This window comes from Xenopus laevis, chromosome 6S (assembly GCF_017654675.1).
Source record: "Xenopus laevis strain J_2021 chromosome 6S, Xenopus_laevis_v10.1, whole genome shotgun sequence".
In the NCBI taxonomy this organism is placed as follows: domain Eukaryota; kingdom Metazoa; phylum Chordata; class Amphibia; order Anura; family Pipidae; genus Xenopus; species Xenopus laevis.
In genome coordinates, this window is record NC_054382.1 from 117,208,063 (window position 1) to 117,234,481 (window position 26,419).

At 39.6% G+C, this 26,419-nt stretch overlaps 1 protein-coding gene across 1 annotated transcript in view; it reads right to left on the reverse strand.

Moving 5' to 3' along the window:
• Nucleotides 1-609: 609 nt before the first annotated feature.
• The window catches only part of ywhaz.S (tyrosine 3-monooxygenase/tryptophan 5-monooxygenase activation protein zeta S homeolog), a 29,961-nt gene continuing 4,151 nt past the window's right edge, over nucleotides 610-26,419 (reverse strand). Inside the window, 5 exon segments of the mRNA NM_001086648.1 lie at nucleotides 610-1,614; nucleotides 3,237-3,332; nucleotides 3,426-3,589; nucleotides 6,460-6,583; nucleotides 15,153-15,456. Coding sequence (NP_001080117.1) covers nucleotides 1,555-1,614; nucleotides 3,237-3,332; nucleotides 3,426-3,589; nucleotides 6,460-6,583; nucleotides 15,153-15,446 — 738 coding nt within the window. The 5' untranslated portion in view covers nucleotides 15,447-15,456 and the 3' untranslated portion in view covers nucleotides 610-1,554.

Below are 26,419 nucleotides of genomic sequence, written 5' to 3' on the forward strand. Positions count from 1 at the left end.
CCCGTTCCCATTTGTTAGTATCAGCCCGATATTGCCCACCTCAAGGTGGGCATATGGGAGAGAGATCCGCTCGTTTGACGACATCGCCAAACGAGCGGATCTCTCCGTATATGGCCACCTTTAAACTTTACATGGTAGAGTGAATTATTTGCAGTGTAAACAACGATGATAAAAACGACACCATAAAAATCACAACAGAATCCCTTTAAGGCTACTGAATCACACAGGAGACGTGTATCTTCCAGCTGAGACATTTACAAATGACGTGACATACAACAGAGTATTATTATCAGCTTTAATCATTTCCTTTAAAAGTAACCCCCGACCCAGTTCATTGTTATCTGCCCTTTTTCTCCCCCGTTTCTAAAATATTCAATATTCCGAGGTGAAAGAAAGCGATGCCGATATTTAAAATGACAGTGTAAATAGTTGAAAAAAAAAAAAAATCCATTCATAAAATTTTTATTCCACTTACATCAACTTATTACACATGTTCTTTAACAATTATGCTTGGATTGTTCATGAAAATTTCCGTAAGACATTAAACAAAAGCTAGCCATCATCTCGAGTTATTCCCCTGGTAACTAGGTTGTTTTTTTTTTTTCTCTATTTTTTTTTTTTTTTTTTACAGCCACATGCATGTTAGGCAAGTATCAAAAACGAAAATAAAACTGAAAGTTAAATAGGAGGGTTTGTTTTCCTTTTTTTCTGCAGCGCCAGATATACAGTGAAAATATGGATACCGAGCACAGAGTTTAACGCGTCAAGTACTTTTTCCTTTTGATCTTTAAGTTGTTGAAACAATTAAATTACAGATAAGATGGAGAATAGCAACTTTAACAAAAGCAGAAGATTTAGGGAATTGGGGTTGTGACCGTTATGGGGTCCTTCCTCCATGGCTACTGGTTGGACAGGGACTTGCCTTTTTTTTTTTTTGAGAGAACATTCAGTAAAAAGGACAGGCAGAGACTAGGAGGGTATAAAAGCTTTAGCGGAAGATGAGGCAGCTTCCCTGCACCCATGCGCTTTAGGAATGTCAAAGTCTGTGCCCATAGCTCTATAACAGGGATATCCTCCTTCAGTTGTTACAGGCCTACCACTCTATAGTATAGGCAGCTCCATAACAGCTGAAGGGGGAGGCCGAGGTCAAACACCCCTGCAGATCATCCCTTATTTTCCATGATGCTTTGCTCCATTAGAATTGCTCAAACACGGGGCTTGTGGTGGATCCACAGAGTACCAGAAGTACTACGCCAAAACACTTAAAACATGTATAAAAATTCAACATCCCTAGATTGGCCACCTTAAGAGGAAAAAAAAAAAGACAATGATCATTTCCCCCAAATATTAACTGGCTCTATTCCCTATTATTAAACACAAAAACCACATGGGAAATATAGAAGTCCAAAAGAAAAAAAAAAGTAACAAACCGTAATTGTAAACAAAATAATAAAAAAAAAAAAAATTAAAAAAACAAAACCTATTTGTGGGACAGTAAGGATGACGAATGGTCTATTGTGTAAATTTTATGAGGCAGACAAAAAGGAAGGCGGATTAATTCTCCCCTCCTTCTCCTTGTTCAGCTTCATCCCCTTGGGTGTCTGATGTCCACAACTAAAACAGAAGATTAAAAATTGGTTAATACAAAATATTACAACTGTATTCAGTTTTTTGGGTTATTCATTACAATTGCCATTTCTTAACCAACCAGCAGGCATTGCTGTATCCACACATGCTACATATATAGTGGTGCTCATTCCCACCAGACCAGTAAGCATTGACAAAAAAGGGAATTATTGAGGGATGATTGTAATCGCTATCCTGCTAATTTGTGCTGGCACTTCCCTTAAAAGAGAAGTAAAGCTTAACTAAAGTAGCTAGAAATGTTGTACATTATGTTTTGGGCTTCTGTACCAGCCCAAGGCAACCACAGCTCTTTAGCAGTAAAGATTTGTGTCTCCAAAGATGCCCCAGTAGCTCCCCATCTTCTTTTCTGCTGATTCACTGCACATGCTCTGTGCTGCTGTCACTTACTGAGCTTAGGGACCCACTCACAATATACAGTACACATAGAATAGAAATGTCACAATATAAGGCTGATTAGTAATTAATACACAATTACTACATGGCAGCACAGAAACCAGTGCAATTAGCATCAGAATTTAAAGGGATCCTGTCATCAGGATACATGTTTTTTTCAGTTAATAGTGCTGCTCCAGCAGAATTCTGCACTGAAATCCATTTCTCAAAAAAGGAAACAGATTTTTTTTATATTCAATTTTGAAATCTGACATGCGGCTAGACATTTTGTCAATTTCCCAGCTGCCCCTGGTCATGTGACTTGTTCCTGCACTTTAGGAGAGAAATGCTTTCTGGCAGGCTGCTGTTTTTCCTTCTCAATGTAACTGAATGTGTCTCAGTGGGACATGGGTTTTTACTATTGAGTGTTGTTCTTAGATCTACCAGGCAGCTGTTATCTTGTGTTAGGGAGCTGCTATCTGGTTACCTTCCCATTGTTCTTTTGTTTGGCTGCTGGGGGGGAAAGGGAGGGGGTGATATCACTCTAACTTGCAGTACAGCAGTAAAGAGTGATTGAAGTTTATCAGAGCACAAGTCACATGACTTGGGGCAGCTGGGAAATTGACAATATGTCTAGCCCCATGTCAGATTTCAAAATTGAATATAAAAAAATCTGTTTGCTCTTTTGAGAAATGGATTTCAGTGCAGAATTCTGCTGGAGAAGCACTATTAACTGATTCATTTTGAAAAACTTTTTCCCCATGACAGTATCCCTTTAATAATCAGCCTTGTAGCATCATCTTATATTACAAACCTAATTTTCTGCTTGATAATTTGAGACGACCCCTAAGCTTAGCTTCTCAACAGCTGCTCAGAGCCCTCAAAAATGACATCACTTAGAACCAATCATAAACGAGGACATCACTAAGCACCATTTAGAATTTACAGGATATTCTTGACTCCTGTGTTAGATATAGTAAATATTGAAATGCTTATTGGAGTTCTAAGTGGTTTTACACAAGTCATGGAACTCCAAGGTGATATCCTTATATTTATGTAACGGGGGTACATTCATTATAATACAGATGTTTTAGCAAGTCTTGTAACAGAAATGATATCAGTGAGGAGTATTAGAACAGATGACACCACTATATACGGATATAATTTACAGGATGCTCTATTCACATAGAGATGAAAGCAAATGTCCATGGACTTACTGTTAAGTTGTCTCTCAGTAACTGCATTATTAATGTGCTGTCTTTGTAGGACTCTTCACTCAAAGTGTCAAGCTCAGCAATGGCTTCATCAAAAGCCTGAAATTGCAGAAAAAGCAGAAGTTATTGTGGATGAAGAATTTCCTCATGTGTCTGGTAAAGCACCGGCAGCGCAAGAAACAAAACACTTACAGTCTTGGCCAGAGAACACGCTTTATCTGGACAGTTAAGGATCTCATAGTAGAACACAGAGAAGTTCAGGGCCAGACCCAATCGGATTGGATGTGTTGGTTGCATTTCAGTTTTGCTGATGTCAAAAGCATCTTGATACGCCTTCTGTGACTGGCCCACGATATCTAGTAATACAGATTGACATGTTAGATTGTATGAACATTCCTGTAAGTGTACATGCGGAACCAACTTATACATAAAGGAATAAGCTATATGCTCGGATATTCCCAAAAACACACGGGCAGATTCGGGGAGATTTAGTCACCTGGCGACTAATCACTTCTTCTGTGGGGCAACAATCTCCCCGAACTGCTATAATGACAAAAAGCTAGCACCAATGCACTCGCGGCACTTCTATTTCCGAAATCGCCCAAAGTTGCCTCAAGAGGAAACTTCGGGCGACTTCGGAAATTGAAGCACCGCGAGTGCATTGGAGCTAGCGTTTTGTCATTACAGCAGGCGCAAGACAATTTGGGGAGATTGTCGCCCCGCAGAAGAGGCGATTAGTTGCCAGGCGACTAAATCTCCCCCCGAATGTGTCCGTGTGCTTGAGGCCTAAATCCTTATATTCCAACACAGAAAAGGTGCGTGCAATAAACATACTTAAAGAGACTGTATACACTCCGACATGAGCTGAATGAATAGGGCTTGCTCTGAACACACTTTTTTGGCTATTGTTTTGGTTAAGAATTTGAAGTTAATCCAGTTTTACTTTGGCACTTCATTTCACTTCCTGGTTCTGAGGAGCAACGGAGAAGCTGATAAACATTAGTGCACTGAGAAGCCCCCAGACAATAAGCTGCTCAAAGGCTGGAGCTTAGGAAAAGGGAGGGGGTTCATTCAAAAGCAGATAAGAAGCGCTGAACAAATTGCCCTGATAATGGGGGGGGGAAGGTCCAAATAGTGCTTTAGAATTTCAAAAACATAGAAAAATATTAAATTTCAAAATAGGCACAATGCACATACATATATACACACACACATATACACACACACACACACACACACACACCCCACACAAAAAAGAGAGGTATGGTGGATCCATCAGTTAAACACATACATAAAAAAAAATGCAGTGTAACTGGGCTGTGCATTAAAAAAAAAAAAAGTGTATAATGTATATACACACACACACAGTTTAGTCCATCAGACAGGTTAGAAGATTTATGTCGGCTAATGATAATATCTCTCATGTATTGCTGATCCGACAATATCAATGGGTGACTGTACCCAGTCTTTGTCGGATTTAACGTTCGTACGATTGTTGTCAGGGGCAGAAAATTGTCTGATTTGTTCTTTTACTACTTTATTTAATCTGCATGGTTCAGATGGATCTTTCGTCTGATATTGAAGGTATACCTGCACGTCTATGGCCAGCTTTACATACATTTGCTGTAAATAAAAAAAATCTCCCCAATGGGCTTTAAGGCAGAGGATTCGGCCAAATCCAAAATAGTGGAGTCAGTGCATCCCTAATAAATACACCAGTAAACCATCAAATTAAGGCTGTGTGTAATGAGTTCTCTGTCTAAGGAAACACATCATTTCCTTCTGTTGTGTACACATGGACTAGGAGCTAGGGCTTGAGCATGCTCAGTTTGCCCCTCTCCCCTCCATTCCCCCCCTCCCTGCTGTAAACTGAGCCCAGAGCTATGAGTAATCAGGGAGAGACTCAGAACGGAAGTGATGTCACACCAAGCTAATATGGCAACTACTACCCTAAAGAGAGAGAGAGAGAGCTTCTAGACCTGTTTATTCAGGTATGGAAAAGTATTCTGCAGAATAAAGCGTTATAGCTTGCACTATTGTGGCTAATCTATTGGCAATAAACGGCTTTGTTTGCAAGTGTGAGTTGTAAATTGGGTGTATTTAATGTGGGAACTACCCGTACTGAATCCTTTAACATACCGATATCAAACCCCAATTTTGCCTGGCCTCCTATGGCGACTGCAAAACGTGGGGTATTTGGCCTAGAACAGGTGATGAAATTGTACAGAACATAAACAAGAGAAATAAGTAAAAGATGGGCACTAACGGACAGTTGGAGTACAGAGGTACATGACAATGGCAAGCTATTGTGGTACAAAGTAGTCGACAAAAAAAAGTTCACTTGATAAAGGTTATTGACCCCGAAACATGTTTTACCACAAACTGGAATAAAATTTCTGCAGTCAATCTGCTGGAGTTCCTTTTTTTTTTGCCTTTGGATTGTTCACCGATTCAGTTGCAGCACGGAGCAACTATAAGGAATTGGACATAATTCTATATTTCTACGTACTGACCACCAACCCGCTTTCTGTTTTTGGAAAGTAGTCGCCACAACACTTTGAACCTTTATGTAGTGCAGGTTCCCCCAACGGCCACTTTTCTTTGGCAAATACACAAAATCCAGAATGGAAAAGCAACGCTTACCTTGTTATAGAATAAAAATGCCTTTATTGCATCATTTTAGGGCATTACAGTTTTACAGGCATTTTTGTCCTATACTAGACAAGCGGTGCTGGATAACTGGCATGCGATTACAAATGTGGGAAGCAACTTAGGCGGAATCGCGTTAATGTAAAGAAAATCGGTATAGGTGTATATATATATATATATATATATTACACAAAAGCCATGAATATCTTGTGAATTATATCCTCAAACGGTGAGTTCTGATGTCATCAGTTATAAACTGTGAGTTCTGATGTCATTTCTGTCACATGACTGAAATTTGTGTATTATAATAAATAAAGTACCCCCAGTTGTAAAATATGAGGATATTAGAAGTTACCTCGGAGTTCCATGACCTGTATAAAAACACTCGGCCTTAGGCCTCGTGTTTTTATATGGTCATGAAACTCCTCGGTAACTTATAATATCCTTATAATTTACAAGAGGGGGTACTTTATTATATATATATATATATATATATATATATAAATAAATGGGTTTTTTTTTTCTTACATATAGTGAATTTGATAAATGATTATGATTTAGCAATGCCAAAACCTACCTGACTTTGCATCGCCGGCAGCTACTTCAGCCAAGTAACGATAATAATCTCCCTTCATTTTCAAATAGAAAACTTTGCTTTCTGGTTGCGTGGCATTGGCAATCAAGAATTTGTCCAGAAGATTCTGCAAAAGGCAAATGCAGGTTAAAACACATTATGGAACAAACACAAAGTCTGTGCTTCTGGCAGGTGTCAGGGATTCCTCTCTCATAGCCAACATGGAGGGAATGGACCTTACATCTCTTTCATTAAAATAATTGGCACAAAGGGCTTTCAATAGAAGCATTCACAAAAGGAGAACTTTACCCAAAAACTTGTGTATAATAAAGAAAATATAATTCTAAGCGAATTTCCAGTATAAACGAAACATGCAATAGTTATATGTAAATGTAATGGCTATTAGCAGCTCTCTGGCTGTTTATATTCTCTGCACGGCTTGTTTTGATTCCAGAAATAACATTTATAACAATACCATTTCCTATCAACTTTCTACTGGCCACGGCGGTTCCTTTGTTTAATGAGAAGTCAATGACAAAGGCTTAAAAAAAAAAAAAAAAAAAAAAATTACATTCATTTCTCACTATAATTTGGTATATTCCCAATGTTTGGGTCCGAATAAAAAAAAAAAAAAAAAAAGACAGTCACGCTAGGAGATGTGATAAAACTTAGCGAGTTGTAACTGCCAGGACACTTCCAAGAGCCCAGCGAGCTGCCAATGATCCTAGTCCAAATGTATAGGCAAATAGCACTGGAAATACAAAGTAATGGAAAACAAGCTACTATCTCCAAAATGATCGTGCCAATCATGATGTACTGTTATAGTCTCTTCAAACAAATAGCCCTTGCCTTTTACATCATTTGAATTTGAAAGCAGTGCAATCTTTTAACTTGCCAATGTCTCTTCCTTATCTCTTTCCCCTGCTGTAACAACACTTGAACTGAGAGCGGCTAATTTTCTATACACTCTCATACAAGCAAACAATTCGGGATGATTAAAGGAACAGTAACATCAAAAAATTTAATTGTTTTGGGGTAAGTCCACACAGGGTGTTTTGGGGAGATTTGGTCGCCTGGCGACTAATCGCCTCGTTTTTGCTGCGACCAATCTCCCCAAACGCCTTCCCTGTTCATGTGCCGGCTAAAATGGAAAATAAAACAGACGCTAATCACATGCAGCGATTCGTTTTCTGAAGTTTCCTCGAGGAAAACGAGGCGATTAGTCGCCAGGCGACCAAATCTCCCCAAAACGCCCTGTGTGGCATGACCCTTAAACTAATAAAAATATAATGTAGTGTTGCCCTGCACTAATAAAACTGGTGTGTTTGCTTCAGAAACACTACTATAGTTCATATAAATAAGCTGCTGTGTAGCAATGGGGGCAGCCATTGAATGGAGAAAAGGCTCAGGTTACACAGCAGATAAGCTCTGTAGAACATAATGGTGTTATCTGTTATCCATTATTTATCCTGTGCCATATAGCTGTTTTTCAATTTCTGCCATTGCAGCAGCTTCTTTATATTTACTATAATAGTGTTTCTGAAGCAAACAGATCAGTTTTACCAGTGCAGGGCAACACTACATGATATTTTCATCACTTTAAAACACTTTCAGTTTTTGGTGTTACTGTTCCTTTAAATAGGACACTCATTTGAATTTGCTTCCACTAGTTAATCCCAGTTCGCCCAATCACTTCCAAACCAGAGTCACAATACATTCTCACAAAGGCATGGTCATTACAATCAGGACTAGGCCGTAGGACAGGTGACAGTTGCGATGCACAGGGAGAGCTGCAGGACAGATGCACAGCCCTGACCAGGAACAAATATGGAACCTTTTTACAGGCTGAAGTTGGCCCATAGCACATGACCCCTTCAGCTGCACAGACCTGCCCTAGACATTGAACAAAGACAAATTGGGATCCTTGAATAATTATAGCCCCACCACACTGCCATATGCAAAATCAGCACCCCATTCCCTGTTTAAAGGACCAGTTATATAATTTTTATACAACTGTATACAAAGAAAAAAAAAAATCAGACAAATTAAACGTTGAAAGTCTTTATTAAGCAATAATTTACCAACACTCCGCTCCTCTTCAGAAAAAGCGATCCATTGAGTGTCACTCAATTTCCCCTCCCTGCCTTCCTTATAGGACATATAGGAGAAATGGAGTGCCGCGCGATGGATCGTCGCCCTGTCGCCTTTTCTGAAGAGGAGCGGAAGTGGAGTTTTGGTAAGTTATTTCTTTATAAAGACTTGCCGATTTCCAAGTTTAATTTGTCTTTGTGTTTTTTTTCCATTGTATACTAATGAAGTAAAAATTGATGCTACTGGTCCTTTAAATGACATCCAAAAACAAGCTCTCCCCCCCAGGTCTGACGTTACCAAGTTTTCTAATGCACACAAGCCCTCCTTGCTCCGTCAGTGGGCATGGCTATGTCTCCACCCCCAGCTATGCCTACAGGGCAGCCATCATGGGGGGGACAGGGGGCCCGGAAGGTAAGGGGGGCCCAGCCACGCCACAATTTATTGATTAGACAGGCCCTCTGCTTTCTGAATGTTTCTGATTTAGGGAAGGCAGGGTGGGAGCACAAGGGGAGGTATCTTCTGTCCATTCCTTTCCCTTATTGGTCACTGAGTTTAAGTCCCGGTTGAGCTGCTCAGGGATTGGATAGCTGAGGTTTGAACTTCTCCAGCTCATCCAATCACCATGCAGCTTTACCAGGACTTGAAATTCTGTGACCAATAAGGGAACAAAATGCTGTCACTGGAAGAAGATGCAGCCACCTGTGCTCCCCTCCTCCCTTCTGTAGTTGGCAACTCACGTTTAGGGGGGCCCTGCCATCCAAATGTAGGATGCATGGAATCCAGGATTTGGTTCGGGCAGTCATTTTTAGCAGGATTGGGCAAATCCTTCTGCCTGGCCGAACCCTAATTTGCGTATGTAAATTAGGGGCACGGAAGGAAATTGCGTGACTTTTTGGAACAAACCTAGGAAGTAAAAAATCTTTTCCCCTTCCCACCCCTTATTTGCATATGCAAATTAGGATGCAGATTCAGGTTGGTATTCGACTGAATATTCGGCCTAATCCAAGCTAGTGGATTCGGTGCATTCCTAGCCAACAGTAACCCTCACTAAAACTACATTATTTCATATTCACCATGTGAATAGAATGTACATGAAATGAAACGAACACCAATAAATAAGTGTTTTAAAGTAGTGACAATATAATTTAATGTTGCCCTGCACTGGTGAAACATGGTATGTTTGCTTCACAAACTCTACTATGGTTTATATAAGCTGGTAACCACAGGGGCAGCCATTCAAGCACAGGATAAATCGTAGATAACCGATAAAGCACAATTTATTGTAATATTTCTGACAGACACACCAGTTACCAGTGCAGGGCAACAGTAAATTATATTTTCATTGCTTTAATTGTTACCGTTCCTTTAAATCTTCGTATCTGCACCTAAAATTTAAATATGCCATGTTTTTGCTCTAATAAAAAGTTGTTTCCTATTGCTCATAGCAACTTCCCAGTTTAATGAGTATGGCGGGTGCTGAAAATACTTTTGCATATGGTTTTAATTAGAAAAAACTATATATGTTTTTGTTATTTCTTGAAACAAACAGGAAAACAAACTGCTCCATGTTTGGCCTTTGCTAGTTGGAGAATTGGATTACCAGTATACAACCCCACCCGACACCCTTTGTTGTGACTGTTTTGTAAGGAGGAGTCTAAATCTAAATATTAACCTCACAAGGAATAATAACACATGGAGTAGCTTCTGTTTCCCTGTTTAGCTCAAGAAATAACAAAAAACATCTTTTTTACATCGATAGAATGAGTAAAAACAATGTTCAGCACAATCTCTTAATTGACACGGCTCAAATAAAACTGCCCAAAATACAATAATCTAATGAAAAAGGGCAAAAGGCTGGACTTTGGACAGGCATTATGCATGGTTCAGATTCCTAGATAAAACAGGCAGTTTTTAACCCCAAACATCTTTTTGGGTGGCAGCTCATCTGGAATTGCACAGGCCTAATAGGGCACCCAGCATTTACAGCCCCACACCCTCTTTGCCTCAAACTAAACCACGATTTGCCATTCACCACGTCACCTGAAAGGGATTTCACACCAGGATACGGACAAGCCTGGAGAGAACATTTTTTAGGTACAACCCCCTGATCCAAAGTTCATTTTGGGCGTGAACTAGACAGCTGGAAAGTAGGGATGAGCAAATGTTTTCGCCGCAGAAATGACGCCCATAGACTTTAATGGGAGGGGGAAAAAAAATGTGAATCAAAAAAAAATAAAATAGTCGGCCATAGACTAATGCATTTCGGTGAATTTTCGCCAGAGGCAAATGTTTGGTGAGGTGAAACGGGTAAAATTCGCCCATCCCTACTGGCAAGTACTGGTTCATGCAAACTGCAGCTGCATCAGCCCAGGCACAGAAGTGATGATACACCCCAGCTAAACCCAAAACAATAACACGTGCATTACAATATCCAAAATGGGTCTGTGATGCTCTGGCCGAGATCAAAGCATAAAACATGGGAGATTTCAGTTGATCAAGCTGTCGGAATGTCAGACACTTTTTCCGATGAGAGTGGCGTAAAGATGTACGTCAAACAACCCTAATGTCATAATCTGATTAAGGAGTATTTTCGGATCACTTTTCCCTAGGTCATTGGATCGGTCGTGTTTAGACCAGAGGACACATTTCTTGTTTCTTCAAACAAAGGCCTTAGCGTGATGCATCATTACGAATAATAAAGGGGTTACGTGGTTTAAAACTTGAAGCATCGAAAGAATGTGACCAATAGAATTCTTGTCGAGAAGTGGTGGTGCCCAAAATGCTGCTGAATTACTTCAGATGAGTGGGCAGTCATGCATGGAGCGTACCACAACCAAACACACAGACTGGTGGGTGCACGAGTTAAGAGTTATGTCTGATGCAGGGCAGGTAGCAGTGTTTTCATTATAAACACAAGTAGCAATGATTACAATTATGTTCACAACATTGCGCACCGAAAAACAAAAGCAAGGGCAACCTTAAAGGGGAACTACTGTGAAAATGAAATATAAGCTTCATCATACTGGAATAAGAAATATTCTAAATACAATCAATTAAATATTCTGCATTGTTTCTGAAATAATCTCGTTTATGTTCACTATTCCTCTCTCAGCATCTGTTTCTCTTCATGCAGCAGTTGGGTGTCAGATATTCATTGACAGTTAGATCCAATATATCTTATAGGGGGGCTCCTTTTGCCTAGAAGATGTATTAGAGCTCACTCTATTAAAATCACCAGACATCATGTCTCTCTACATGCAGAATTTGTGCAAAAGGCAGTGATTTTGTTACATTGTTTGTACTGGAATCAGTTATTTGAGTGAGCTCTAATTCATCTGCTAGGAAAGGAACCCCCCTATAAGATATATTGGATATAACGGTCAATGAATATCTGACACCCAATTGCTGCATGAAGAGAAACAGATGCTGAGAGAAGGATAGTGAAACTTGATTATTTCAGAATTGATGCAGAATATTAAATTGATTGTATATTTGGAAGCTTATATTAAAATTAAATGTTTGCGATAGTTCGCCATTAAATTGTATCCTGTAAAATACACAGAAATATTGGGTATTCTCTCATGGTAATTGACGGCTATAAGAATGGAACCGTGTAGTTAGCACCAAGGATCTGTTATCCGGAATGGCTTGTTCCTTTTATTAAAGAGTTAAACGTGATCATACAGGTGCAGTAGTTGGTATAGCTAGTTTGCAGCACTGGGACGTTGCTGACCAGGGAATCTGAATATTGTTGTTCTGTCCTCCATCTACAGTGTTCTCGCCTGGAATTCTTCGACTTCGCTCAGTTTCACTGCAGGTTATTTTTTCCCCCAGCATTTTTTTTTTTCCTGGGGAGAACACAGCTCTATTTTAGGGGATATCCTTCAGGCGTCCATAATCCTCAGAACTTGCTTGTGGGTTAAATGGCTCTCGCTGAAACTTACCCTTGAGTCGTGGTTCCAAAGCACAAGATATTCCGGAAGCGCATAATGAGGCTCAGTTACGGTTAGAGATGCACCGAATGCAGGATTCGGCCGAATCCTTCTGCAAGGCTGAACTGAATACTAATTTGCATATGCAAATTAGGGCCGGTAGGGAAACCACGACTTATTGTCACAAAACAAGGAAGTAAAGGCTTTCGCCTTCCCACCCCTAATTTGCATATGCAAATTAGCATTGGGCCGAATCTTTCTCGAAGGATTGGGAGGTTCGGCCAAAATAGTGGATTCGATGCATCCCTAGTTAGGATGAGCAACAACACTTAGGGGCAGATTTGCTACGGTTCAAAGGTAAATTCAAAACACACAAGTTCAAATTTAAATGCGAGATTGATCTCAACCCTGGAAAAAGTTCGAATTCGACTATTCGCCGCCTGCAGAGTTCATGTAGAAGTCAATGGCAGGGGTGGAACCATTTGAAGAGGTTAATTGCCTTCCTGACATTCGAGGTTTTTTTACTATTCGAATTCAATTCAAATTTTCAAGTCGTTCCTATTAGATCGAATATTAGATTTGTTTTTTTCCATAAATAACCGCCCATTCGAGCAGAGTACAAAAAAAAAAAAAAACCTTAAGTTTCGAAATTCGACCCCCTTTATATTGTTCTAGATACTTCTTCAAATACAGCCGTGTTGTCATATATGTGTAACTTTATCATCTAAGGGGTCCCTGAACAAACGTTGGAAATTTAAGGGGGACTTTGACTTTAAAAATCCCAAAACCACTGACCTAATGCAAATATTCCCAAGCAATGGGCAACAGCACTTGATTCAGAACAGAAGGCAGGAAGGTTATTACAGTGAAGGGGAAACAGTATCACACTATTGGGATCCAGTAATCACACTCATTTAAAGGAAAAACTATACCCCCAAAATGAATACTTAAGCAACAGATAGTTTATATCAAATTGAATGACATATTAAAGAATCTTACCAAACTGGAATATATATTTACATAAATATTGCCCTTTTACATCTCTTGCCTTGAACCACCATTTCGTGACTCTATCTGTGCTGCCTCAGAGATCACCTGACCAGAAATACTACAACACTAACTGTAACAGGAAGAAGTGAGGAAGCAAAAGGCAGAACTCTGTCTGTTAATTGGCTCATGTGACCTTACATGTGGTTTGTATGTGTGCACAGTGAATCTTACGATCTCAGGGGGCGGCCCTTATTTTTTAAAATGGCAATTTTCTATTTATGATTACCCAATGGCACATCCTACTAGAAAAGTATATTATTATGAAAATGGTTCATTTACATGAAGCAGGGTTTTACACATGAGCTGTTTTACTCAGTATCTTTTAATAGAGACCTAGATTGTTTGGGGGGGGGGGGTATAGTTTTCCTTTAAGAGACCACTTCAGGCATATACCTGCTCCCATAATAATCTGAACCAAGCTCATATTGAAGTATAGGCTGTTAACACAGCACAATACTGGAAACATACAGCTGCAGGGTTCAGTTACCAACCCCCACACAAGCTGCATGATGCAACGCCTGCTCCCATTGGACAATAAAAATGTATGACCTTGAGGGCCACCTTGTAATTATGGGACTGCAGAATAAAACTGTTGAGCAAGCTGATTTACTAGCCCGCTGGCCATTATATGGGCATGCACTGACCAATGTTAATCTATTTTAAAGACTAATTTCTTACTAAACACTGAAGAGGTTATGCTATTTTAATGGCAGTGCTTTTCAGATCAGATCCAACAAGCATAAAATTATACATCTAAAAACAATTATGGTTGTGGACTGTATTTTAGAATTCAGACTCTATAACCAAAATTTTTGCAGGGCAAGAAACTATTCTGATCCATGTGTGTATAGTAAATAGTAATAGGTGTATAGTAATTAATACATAATTTTCTTTGAGCAAAGACTAGCAGCTGACCAGGTCATACTTAATCAGCAGCCCCAGACATTTACCCAGCCACCATGTTATACTTCTATCAGAACAGAGTATATTCATAAATTGAAAACGATTTACTATCCTTAAAGAGGAACTATCGTGAAAATGAACATTTAATGAGCTTCATCATACAGAAATAAGAAACTTTCTAAATACAATTAAAAATTCTGCATCGTTTCCGAAATAATCACGAGTATGTTCATTATCCTTTTTGCATCTGTTTCTCTTCATTCTCTCTTCATGCAGCAGTTGGGTGTCAGATATTCATTGACAGTTAGATCCAATATATCTAGTAGGGGGGGCTCCTTTCCTAGCAGATGAATTAGAGCTCACTCAAATAACTGATTCCAGTACAAACAAAATCACTGCCTTTTGCACAAATTCTGCATGTAGAGAGACATGATGTCTGGTGATTTTAATAGAGTGAGCTCTAATACATCTTCTGGGCAAAAGGACCCCCTATATTAGATATATTGGATCTGTGAATGAATATCTGACACCCAACTGCTGAATGAAGAGAAACAGATGCTGAGAGAGGAATATAAACTTGATTATTTCAGAAACAGTACAGAATATTTAATGGATTGTATTTTGAAAGTTTATTATCTCAGTGAAGCTTATATTAAATTTTCATTTTCGCAATAGTTGCCCTTTAAGCTTTCAAGTATGATAGGTCAAAAAAATTCTTACCAGAACATCATTGCAGATTTCTCTCAATTCAGCCTCAATCTTCTCCCTGTATTCTCTGGACATCTCCTGTTTCTTTTCGGCTCCTTCCGTCTTCTGCTCGATACTAGACACCACCCGCCAGGACGACCGACGTGCACCTACTACATTTTTGTAGGCCACTGAGAGAAGGTTCCTTTCTTCATTGGACAGTTCACCTCCCTCCTCGGTGACTCTCTTCATGCAAGCAGCCATGTCATCGTACCGCTCTGCCTGTTCAGCCAACTTGGCCTTCTGAACCAGTTCGTTTTTATCCATGGCTAGGACTCTAGAAAGAAAAAGAGAAAGGCAATTAAAGATGTTATCTAAAAAAAAAAAAAATTATTCCATCACAGGAAAGTATATACTCCACGTACAATATCCAGGTGTTTCCATTGTGCTCCACTGAGCTTGTACCAGTAAAATATACTTAGAAGTATAAAATATGCAAGATGTATAAGGAAGCAGAAGATAATCAGAAATACCAAAAAAGTAATGAATCAATACTCTATGGTAGTATAAGAGAGTTAAGAAGGTCATAGTAGTGCCTCTCGACAGTAACTGCTTTATTTAAAGGGATCATATAATGCAGTGATCCCCAACCAGTAGCCCGAGAGCAACATGTTGCTCCCCAAACCCTTGGAGTGGCTCCAAGCAGGTGCTTATTTTTGAATTCTAGGCTTAAAGGCAAGCTTTAGTTGCATAAAAACCACGTGTACTGCCAAACAGAGTCTCCTGTTGGCTGCAAGTCAACATAGCGGCTACCAATGCACAATCACAGCCCTTATTTGGAAGCCCCAGGATCTTTTTGCATGCTTATGTTGCTCTCCAACATTATTATACACTTGAATGTGGCTCACAGGTTTAAAAAAAAAAGGTTGGGGACCCCTGGTCTACGGTATGGCTACTAGAAAGCGCCAGCTAGTAAACCTGGAGAATAGCAGATTCTACACCAACAGTCAGGACAGAAGAAGGATAAAAACTGCTTTCATTTGCAGTTACACTTACATTCTATAAATTACCAAAATGAACATATATTGAAACGTTGCCCATCAGCGTGTATCTGAGATGTACACAAGATCAGTAAATAACATGGGTTAAAGGGGACCCATCACCCAAAAAAATTATTCATAATCCTATTTTATCACATCAGTCAAGTAAAATGAACTTTAATTACACTATATAAATTATTTGAATCTTGTTTCCTCCAGTCTGGGAATTCATAATTATAACAAGCAGGCAGGAGCCATTTTGTGGACACTGTTATTAAGACAAGTCTTGTATCATCTCAGAATCTTGTTTGTGCACCAGAATGGGGGACCTGATGTCCATCCCCATGTACTGGCTACACAATTAACTGGTGAAGAGAACGGGGGATGTGGGGAGAGCAGCGATTTCTAGGAAGTGCTGAATGGAAAGTGAAAGTAATTGTCTGCCCCACCTCTATACCCATGGCATAGAGGAGGGGCTGACAATATTTGATTGACAGAGGAGATGTTTAAATGAGCTTACAGCAGCTATGAATGCTTTAATAAAAGAAGTTGGATTTCGTGTTTAATTTGAAAAGGACTTTTACTATACAGCTTTTTGTGTCTGGGTGACAGGTCCACTTTAAAACATCAGAACGGATGTTTAAACCAACCAGGCTGCTGACCACACTGAGCTTACATATTCTTTGCAGAGCTACATAGATTTCCTGAATTTATCCCACAATCAATACACTGTAAAACGAATTAGTTCTGGACAATCCCAGAGTCTGTGTGTGTCTATGGTATCAAAGTTAGTTCTAAGACTAGCAAGGGGAAATATGTCCCATTGCTCACTCCCTTTCACAAAACTAATCATAGACATGTATTGACCAGTTATCCGGAAACCAGTTATCCAGAAATCTCTGAATTACGAAATAGCCGTCTCCCAAAGACTCTTTGATTCATACGACTATCTTTGCGTCTATTGCCAGCTTAAAGGGGTTGTTCATCTCGAGTTAGCTTTTAGTATGATGTAGAGAGTGATATTCTGAGAGAATTTGCAATTGGTTTTCATTTATCATCATCTTTGGATTTTGAGTTATTTAACTTTTTATTCAGCAGCTCTCCAGTTTGTAATTTCAGAAATCTGGTTGCTAGGGTCAGATTACCATTGAAACCATGCACTGATTTGAATAAAAAAAGAGATGAGTAATAAAAAGTAACAATAAATTTGTAGCCTTGCAGAGCATTTGTTTTTAGATGGAGTCAGTGACCCCCATTTGAAAGTTGGAAAGAGTCAGAAGAAGAAGGCAAATAATTCAAAAACTAAAAAAAATAAAATAATGAAGCCTGATTGACCAGATCTAAGCAACTTTTCATTCTATACCATACTAGAAATTAATTTAAAGGTGACCCCCCCCCTCTTAAAGGCAGTAGTTGTAAATGCAGCAATTCTTGCCTGAACTCTCTCCCCTAGCACCCGTTCTCTAGATTTTCACAGAAGTTGGGTCAACATAAAATTGTTGTTTCTAGTAGTTTTAATTCCTCATTACACTGGCATTTGTGAATTAGTAGCCTCTCCATGAAAATCCCATCACAGGCAGAATTTTTTCCCTAAATAATTCTGAGGAGCAGATTTTTTAAGGGTTGAATTGAAAACTGAGATTTTCAAATTTTTTTTTTTTTATCATCAAAATTCTATTTGGTGTATTATCCAAACTCAATTTGAGTTTTAATTCGAATTTTGAGATCTATCACACTCTGGCCCTTTAAGAACTTAAATTCGACTATTCGCTACCAACAACCTGCCGAGTTCATGTATAAGTCAATGGGAGAGGTCCAGGGACCAATTTGGACATGTTAGCAGCCTTCCTGATTTGCGGGTCGGGTTTTTCCCCGACCCTCCCGCAACCCGACATTCCACCACCCGCGCCCAATTTCCGGCACTTTTATAAAAGAGACCCGTGCAGCCCACTAATGATGTCACAAAAGGGGCGGGGCGAGAGGCGCGTGTCTATAAAAACAACCCGGAAGTCGGCATTTGGAAGGTCTCGGATGGGGAGAGCAGCAAGAAGAGCTCAACCCGCGACCCGGAAAGGAGGGTGCGAGGTCAGCCCGAACCCGTCCGACCCAATACCCTGGTATTGTATCGGCCCGCACAGAGGAAAAAAAAAAACTCAATTTCGATTCGAGTAGGTAAAATTTGTCAGAGTATTAAATATTCACTTTTTTTTATAAATAACTCCCCAGTCGAATTTCGAGTATATTCAAATGTAATAGTTTAAAAAAATTCACATAAATTCAACCTTTTATAAATGTGCATCCCCATGTTATGTATTTTTATATAAAAGCATTCTGATCTTAAAAAAAAAAAAAAAGAAAAAAAAAAGGGCAACATATTGTAGCGGTGAGGAGTAGGAAAGCAGATGGTTAAACATCTGGAGCTCCTGCCCTCGAGCAAGAGAGACCACCACTCTCACCCTTTTTAATATGCAAATAAAAGTAAATCAGCAGCAGTTCCTTTCTCACAGGCTACAATACGGGCCCATGGTGGGTTCCAGCCTCCTGCTTGTTAATGAGGTGGGAAGATTTCATTACAGTTCTACTCTTCTTGTGGAGGAAGAGGACCATGAGTTCAATGCCATCATCAATCTGCAAAGAACATATGGCCTATCTGTATAGAAATCCCACGCTTATGCGGAGGATTGTAGAAGAATGTCTTCACAATTACGAGTACATAAGAATTCTGGATAACAGATCCCATTCTTATAATTACAGAGAGCACATATATAGTGAATAAAGTACCCCCTATTTGAAAAAATATAAGGATATAAGTCACTGAGGAGTTCCATGACCGTATAAAAGTACAAGGTCGAATTCCAAGTGCTTTTATACAGGTCATGGAACTCCAAGGTAACTTCTAATATCCTCCTATTTTCCAACAAGGGGCACTTTATTTATTATACACAGAGTTTTCTGGATAACAGGTTTCCAGATAATGGATCCCATACCTGTAGCAGCAGCAGCAGAACAGCTTGACTAAAAACTAGGCGACAACAAACCCATGGGCATCTGAGATCTGCCCAGTCTTCTTGCTTCAGTATCATGACTATAGGTGGCCTTACACAAGCAAACAGAGAGAGATGCAGTTCAATGGGCCGCAGAACAGTCAACTTTTTATTGCTCTATTTGGTCAGACAGCCTGAACAATTGAAGCAACAAGAAGTGAAGAGGAGCGGGGGGACGGGACATCAGACAATATGCTATACACTAGCACGGGGCATAGGCAAATTAAACTATTCATAAGCCAATGATTAAGGGGTTATCACCTGAAATACCTCAGGCAATGCAGGTCTGTTGACTGGTTACAATAAAGTTTAAGTTAAACTTTTTTCCCCCCCCCCCCATCTGATCTATTTTGGAGTGGCTACAAATTAAACTAGTCAACCTGCCTAGACAACTAATACATGGATATTGTTTGGAGTCATTTGATGAACATGCATATTAAAGGGATCTTGTGATCGAAAAACATGTTGTTTTTTTCAAATGCACCAGTACTCCAGTAGAATTCTGCACTGAAATCCATTTCTCAAAAGACCAAACAGATCTTTTTATATTCAATTTTGAAATCTGACATGGGGCTGGACATTTTGTCAATTTCCCAGCTGCCCCATGTCATGTGACTTGTGCCTGCACTTTAGGAGAGAAATGCTTTCTGGCAGGCTGCTGTTTTTCCTTCTCAATGTAACTGAAGGAGTCTCAGTGGGACATGGGTTTTTACTATTGAGTGTTGTTCTTAGATCTACCAGGCAGCTGTTATCTTGTGTTAGGGAGCTGTTATCTGGTTATCTTCCCATTGTTCTGTTGTTTGGCTGCTGGGGGGGGGGAAGGGAGGGGGGTGATATCACTCCAACTTGCAGTACAGCAGTAAAGAGTGATTGAAGTTTATCAGAGCACAAGTCACATGACTTGGGGCAGCTGGGAAATTTACAATATGTCTAGCCCCATGTCAGATTTCAAAATTGAATATAAAAAAATCTGTTTGCTCTTTTGAGAAATGGATTTCAGTGCAGAATTCTGCTGGAACCGCACTATTAACTGATTCATTTTGAAAAAAAAATGACAGTATCCCTTTAACCATATAAGCCTTTGTTTTATACACAGGTATGGGATGCTTTATATGGAACCCCAATATCCAGAAAGCTGATATACTGAAAGATGGTCTCCCATAGACTCCCATTTTATCCCAATTCCCTTTTTCTCTGTAATAATAAAACAGTAGCTTGTACTTGATCCAAACTAAGATATAATTAATCCTTATTGGAAGCAAAACCACCCTATTGAGTTGAAAGGGGGACCCATCACCCAAAAAAATGATTCCAAATCCCATTTAGTCATGTTAGTCAAGCAAAATATACTTTAATTATACTATAAAAAAGTATTTGAATCTGGTTTCCTCCAGTCTGGGAATTCATAATTATAACAAGCAGGCAGGAGCCATTTTGTGGACACTGTTATTAAGACAAGCCTTGTATCATCTCAGAATCTTGTTTGTGCACCAGAATGGGGGACCCGATATCCATCCCCATGTACTGGTTACACAATTTAACGGTGAAGAGAACGGGGGAATGTGTGGAGAGCAGTGACAGCTGAATGGAAAGTGAAAGTAAATGTCTGCCCCGCCTCTATGCCTAAGCATAGAGGAGGGGCAGACAATATTTGATTGACAGCTGAGAATTTTAAACGAGTTCACAACAGCTATGAATGCTTTAATAAAAAAAGAACTGGATTTCATGTTTTAATTTGAAAAGGACTTTTATTATACAGATTTTATGTCTGGGTGACAGGTCCACTTTAATTAATGTTTACATGATTTGCTAGTAGACTTAAGGTATGAAGATCTAAATTACTGAAAGATCTGTTAAAAGGAAAAACCCAGGTCCTGAGCATTTTGGATAAAGGGTCCCATACCTATATTTTTACATTACAAAGGGAAGTCTATGGGCATCTTAAACTGAGAGATTAGAACAATCTGGTGGACTGAATTTATTACAGGGCCAACTGCCAGTCAAAAAGTTCTATAAAAATTGACGGTTACCATGGAAAAATTCCCAGAGATACTGTCAGGACCGAGACTAGTAGTTGAGGCAGAAAGGAGCCAGGTTCCAGATCAGCAGCTGAAGTTTTAGAGGCAAGACAGAGATAGTTAAATGCAACGGACGCAGTTGAACATGTACAAACAAGAACAGAGCAAATAGTCACCACGCCCAGAGGGAAAAGCTCGCTGCAGTCATGTCAGGCTACTACTTGAAATGCTCAAAGCTAAAGCATCTGGATTTCCACTTAGTAATGTTCAATTCACGAGCTTGGAAAGAGCTGGGCAGTGTCACTCCCATGAATTTCCTTCTACCGCTTTCTCAGTTTTATAAAGTGGGTGCAAACTTCTCCCCTTAGAACACTTCATCGCGTACATCAGAATTCAGGTGTCTTAGTCTTGTCAATTCCAGGGTGAAACCCAAAGGTAATTTTGGGTATTTTATCACCTGTGGGGATAATGACTTCTATCAAGCAAAGAAATACCTTGTGTGCCATTGCCCTTAAATGCAGAGTAGTGATGTGCGGGACGAGTTATACTTGACCAACCTCCCCATCTCATTTATAGACATGTGCCGAGCCGCCAATGATGTCACAAAAGGGGCGGGAGAGGGTCTATAAAACTGGAAGCCAGCAGTCCATGGTTGCCAGGTTGGCGGTTTTCCAGGAAAATTTGGCTCCAAATTTAAAGCCCATAAAGTACATACTAGCCATTTGGGCTATTTTTTAGGCCTTTGGCTGGTTTGTGCTTTGGAAACCAGCCAAAGATTTTCTTGCCCTAATGTGCCAAGCCTGTGTCTCCCAATGCATGTTGGGTAATGTAGTTTTTGTTTAACAGTTTGCCAAGTTTTAATGTAAGACAACAATACCCAGCATGCAATGGGGTCAACTTGTGTAGAAGTTACCAGATTTTGGGCCCTGTACCCAAAGTCTCCCATTCTCGCATTTTCCAGTGGCCACCAAAATGTTGACCTGTTTCACCAATATTTATTGAAATTGTATATGTATTAGGCCTTATGGGGCCCCTATACCTCCTGGGACCCCTCTGTAGTTACACCCCTGGTTACGGGCAAATCAGTGCCATTTTGCTTCATGGAAAAATTTGTGAAACAGTGACAATTTGAAAAAGGTGTATTTTTACTAGGGATGCACCGAATCCAGGATTCGGTTCGGGATTCAGCAGGATTCGGCCGAATCCCTCTGCCCGGCCGAACTGAATCCGAATGAATCCAAAATAGTGGATTAGGTGCATTCTAATTTTATTTTTAGCCTTTTTTTTTTTTTTTTTTTTTGACACTGCACATATTGTGCTATTTTTGGGCTACTTTTGAAGTGCCTCGGCTAGTTTTGGGCTGGTTTTGAAAGTTAGACCTGGCAACTCTGCAGCAGTGTAAGATCAGCCTGATCGACCCACAAAATGAGCAGCGAGATCAGCCTGAACCTGCACAGTATTGGGCCAGCCCAACCATCACTAATGCAGAGCAAATATTTCCTGGGGGGGGGGGCACTGGGATAAACAGTTATTATAACCATAAGCAATCAATTATTTATGATTTATTTATATAAACAATAGTAGTGTTTCTGAAGCAAACATCAGTTTTACCAGTGCAGGGCAACACTGCATTATATTTTCATTACTTTAAAACGCTTTTTTTTTTTTTTAAACGTTACTGTTCCTTTAACTTACACTATAATTTTAGTCCAACTCAGATAGGGCACCAGTACATTATATTGTCTTTCCTTTAAAACATCTTCATTTTTTGGTGTTAATGTTCCTAGAAAGGGGTTTTTCACATTTGAGTTAGCTTTTAGTATGATGTAGAGAGTGATATTCTGAGACAATTTGCACTTGGTTTTCATTTTTTATTATTTGTGGTTTTTGAGTTATTTAGCGTTTTATTCAGCAGCTCTCCAGTTCATCGGGTTGCTAGGGTCCAAATAGCCCTAGCAACCATGCATTGATTTGAATCAGAGATTGGAATATGAATAGGGGAGGCCTGAATTGAAAGAGGAGTAATAAAAAGTAGAAATAATAAATATGTAGCATTACAGGGCATCTGTTGTTTTAGATGGGGTCAGAAGAAGAAAAATCAGAAGAAGGTGGTAAATAATTTAAAAACAAGGGATGCACTGAATCCAGTATGTGGATTGGCCTTTTTCAGCAAGATTCTGTCTAATCCTTCTGCTCGGTCAAACTGAATCCGCATCCTAATTTGCATATGCAAATTAGGAGTGGGGAGGGGAATTGCGTGACTTTTTACCATAAAACAAGGAAGTAAAAAAATCCCCTTCCTACCCCAAATTTGCATATGCAAATTAGGATTTGGCTCAGTTTTCGTCCGAATCCAAAATAGTGGACAACCAATTTAAAAGTTGCTTAGAATTAGAGGCCAGTCTATAACATACATAAAGATTAGGCAGATCAACCCAACTTTGTCAACCTTCATGATGGCTTATTGGCCAACGATTGGATCATATGGGAGTCCTATGGACATCCACCAGGAAAGGACTGCATAAATGTGCCAATACATTTTTTGTCTGACTGGATATCTGGCTGATCAGCAGGCACCATACATGGGTCAATATGCTGCCAACTCAAGTCTTAGGCAAAGTCATCAAGATTTTATCAACTTTAGATTTTTCTAGGGGCAGGGACTGATGTCAATGAATCTTTATTTTTTCGGTAGGAGTGGTCAGTAGGGTTGCTGAGAGCTTTGTCAAAGTAAAAAGTCACAATACCACTGGCATGAATATTTGCACGCAATATTTGCAAAACGCAATGTAGTGATGCCGCGAATATTTAGATCACATGGAGGGGCTAAATCTGTAGGTTATACCAGTGCCCTAAGCATCAGGCCAGGCTACTGCAGAGGGCACCAAGAATCCTGTATTTTGCAAAAGACCTTTTAATTGTTGACCCAAGTTCTTAATATTGGCATCTCTAACCTTTTTGCTACAGTTCTAGAACTTGTCTATGTACCTTTTGCCTGAATTAGAGCACCTCTTAACTCATTCTGTACCTAACTCAATTATTTCTAAACACCCTTCAACTCACATTCTCCATCTCCACTACCCATGTTCTGCTTCAAACAAATCCTCTTCAACCCAAATACAGGTATGGGATCAGTTATCCGGAAACCCCTAAGGCAGGAAGCTCCTAATTATGGAAAGGCCATAAGCCTTACTAGGTTTATTTAATCTTTACATGATTTTCTAGTAGACTTAATGGGGTTGTTCAACTGAAAGACTTCTTTCAGATGTTACCTTAAACAAAGACTTTCCCCCCCCCCCCCAATTGCTTTCCATTTTTACTTTTTACCGTTTTCGCCAAAATGTAAGTTTAAAGTTGAATGTTTGTCTAGTGTTTCAGTCTGATAGCTCAGTGATCCAGCAGATTCGGAACGGTTACAATTTGCTTCATTTAGTTGATACAAATTAATCGATACATTTCTCAGCAACATTTTTTGTAATATTAGCAACTATTGTATCAATTCCAACAGCTGCCTGTAATGAAACAAGGATTCTGCTCAATGGGGACAAAGATAACAAATGTATCAACTAAATGTAACAATTTAGAACTTTTTCAGTTAAGTTAGTTCGATAGATCACCAGAAAAATACTTTTCCAATTATTTCCTTCCCCGCCCCAGAGCTGGTTTAGAAGGTGAAAAATAAAACTTTAAACTTCAACATTAGACAAATGTTCACAAACAGAAAATAATTGGAAAAAGTATTTTTCTGGTGATCTATCGAACTAACTGAACTGAAAAAGTGTTTGAAGGTAAACAACCCCTTCAAGTATGCAGACCTAAATTACGGAAAGATCCATTATCTGGAATACCCCAGGTCCCGAGCATTCTGGATAACAGGTCCCATACCTGTACCACAAACAAGGCGGCAGATAAATGTCATGTCCTACCAGTTCTATTCTTGCCGCCTTCTCATCTTCCATGTACCTGTATGTTCATGGTTCATTTTACCAAAACTACAACCAAAAGCTCAGCGGTTAGAACTCCTTGCAGCAATGGGACCACGAGTTTTATTCAATCTGGCCACTATTTGCAAGCAGTTTTTTTTTTTTTTTTTTTTTTTTTTTTTTTTTTTATCACCCCAATTGAGTGTTGGCCTCCCAAAAAAAAAAAAGTTAGCTGGCTTTCCATCAAACTGGAGCTAGTGTTTTAAAAGGGAAGGTATTTCAGTGGATTTTGATGCAGGCAACACAGCAGATTATTTTCCACTGCCCAAAAGGTAATGGCAGACAGGGTCATTTTGAGCACTTTGAGTAAAGCTGGCCATAGATGTTGAGATTTTTAAAAGATCCGATCCTCATCGTGCGACCACGATTTTCTCGGAATGATCGTACAAATTGACCCATCAACTAAAAAGTCCAATTTGCCAGGAAAACAAAGGGGAGCTGCCTGCTTGGCCCTGCAAACATAGATAGATTGCACTGGGACCGACAAAGATTTTTTTGACCTGGCCAATCAATTTCCTGACAGATATCGGCCGAAAAATCGTAAGATGTACGATCGTTCGAATCCCACTAACCACACGATAATTTCGAAGGATTGGTTGGACTTCCCTAAAATCAGTCGTTCGGCAAGAAGAATTGTCGCGTCTATGGGGAGCTAAACAGGTTTTTAAACAACCCAAAAAAAAAATCTAATGTTAACGCCACGCACAGTGGGCCTTAGCTGGAGGATAAATACAAGTCGAAAAGCCAATGAGAACCCCATCCTTGCCTGCAGACACACATGGCTGATATTGCCAGCGAACCCCATAAGTATGTAGGCCACGGTCCGCTAAGTGTGGCATTAGCCTAATACTGTACCTATGATCCATTGGCCAATATTTGCCTGGCAACATGAGTCCACTTTCCTAAGTAAAGATCAGTACTAGGTCACATGGGGACAATTTCAGTACATTTCAATCTTCTGTCTCTGAGCTCAGCTGAGAGTTTTTCCCAGCAGACAGCATTCTTAAACGGGTTGTTCACCTTTTAGTATGATGTATAGAGTAATATTTTGAGACACTTTGCAGCTGGTTTTCATTTTTTTTTTAATTAATTGTGGCTTTTGAGGTTAGTGCTTATTAGTTATTCAGCAGCGCTCCAGTTTGCAATTTCATCTGGTTGCTATGGTCCAAATTACCCTAGCCACCATGCATTGATTTGCATAAGAGACTGGAAAAT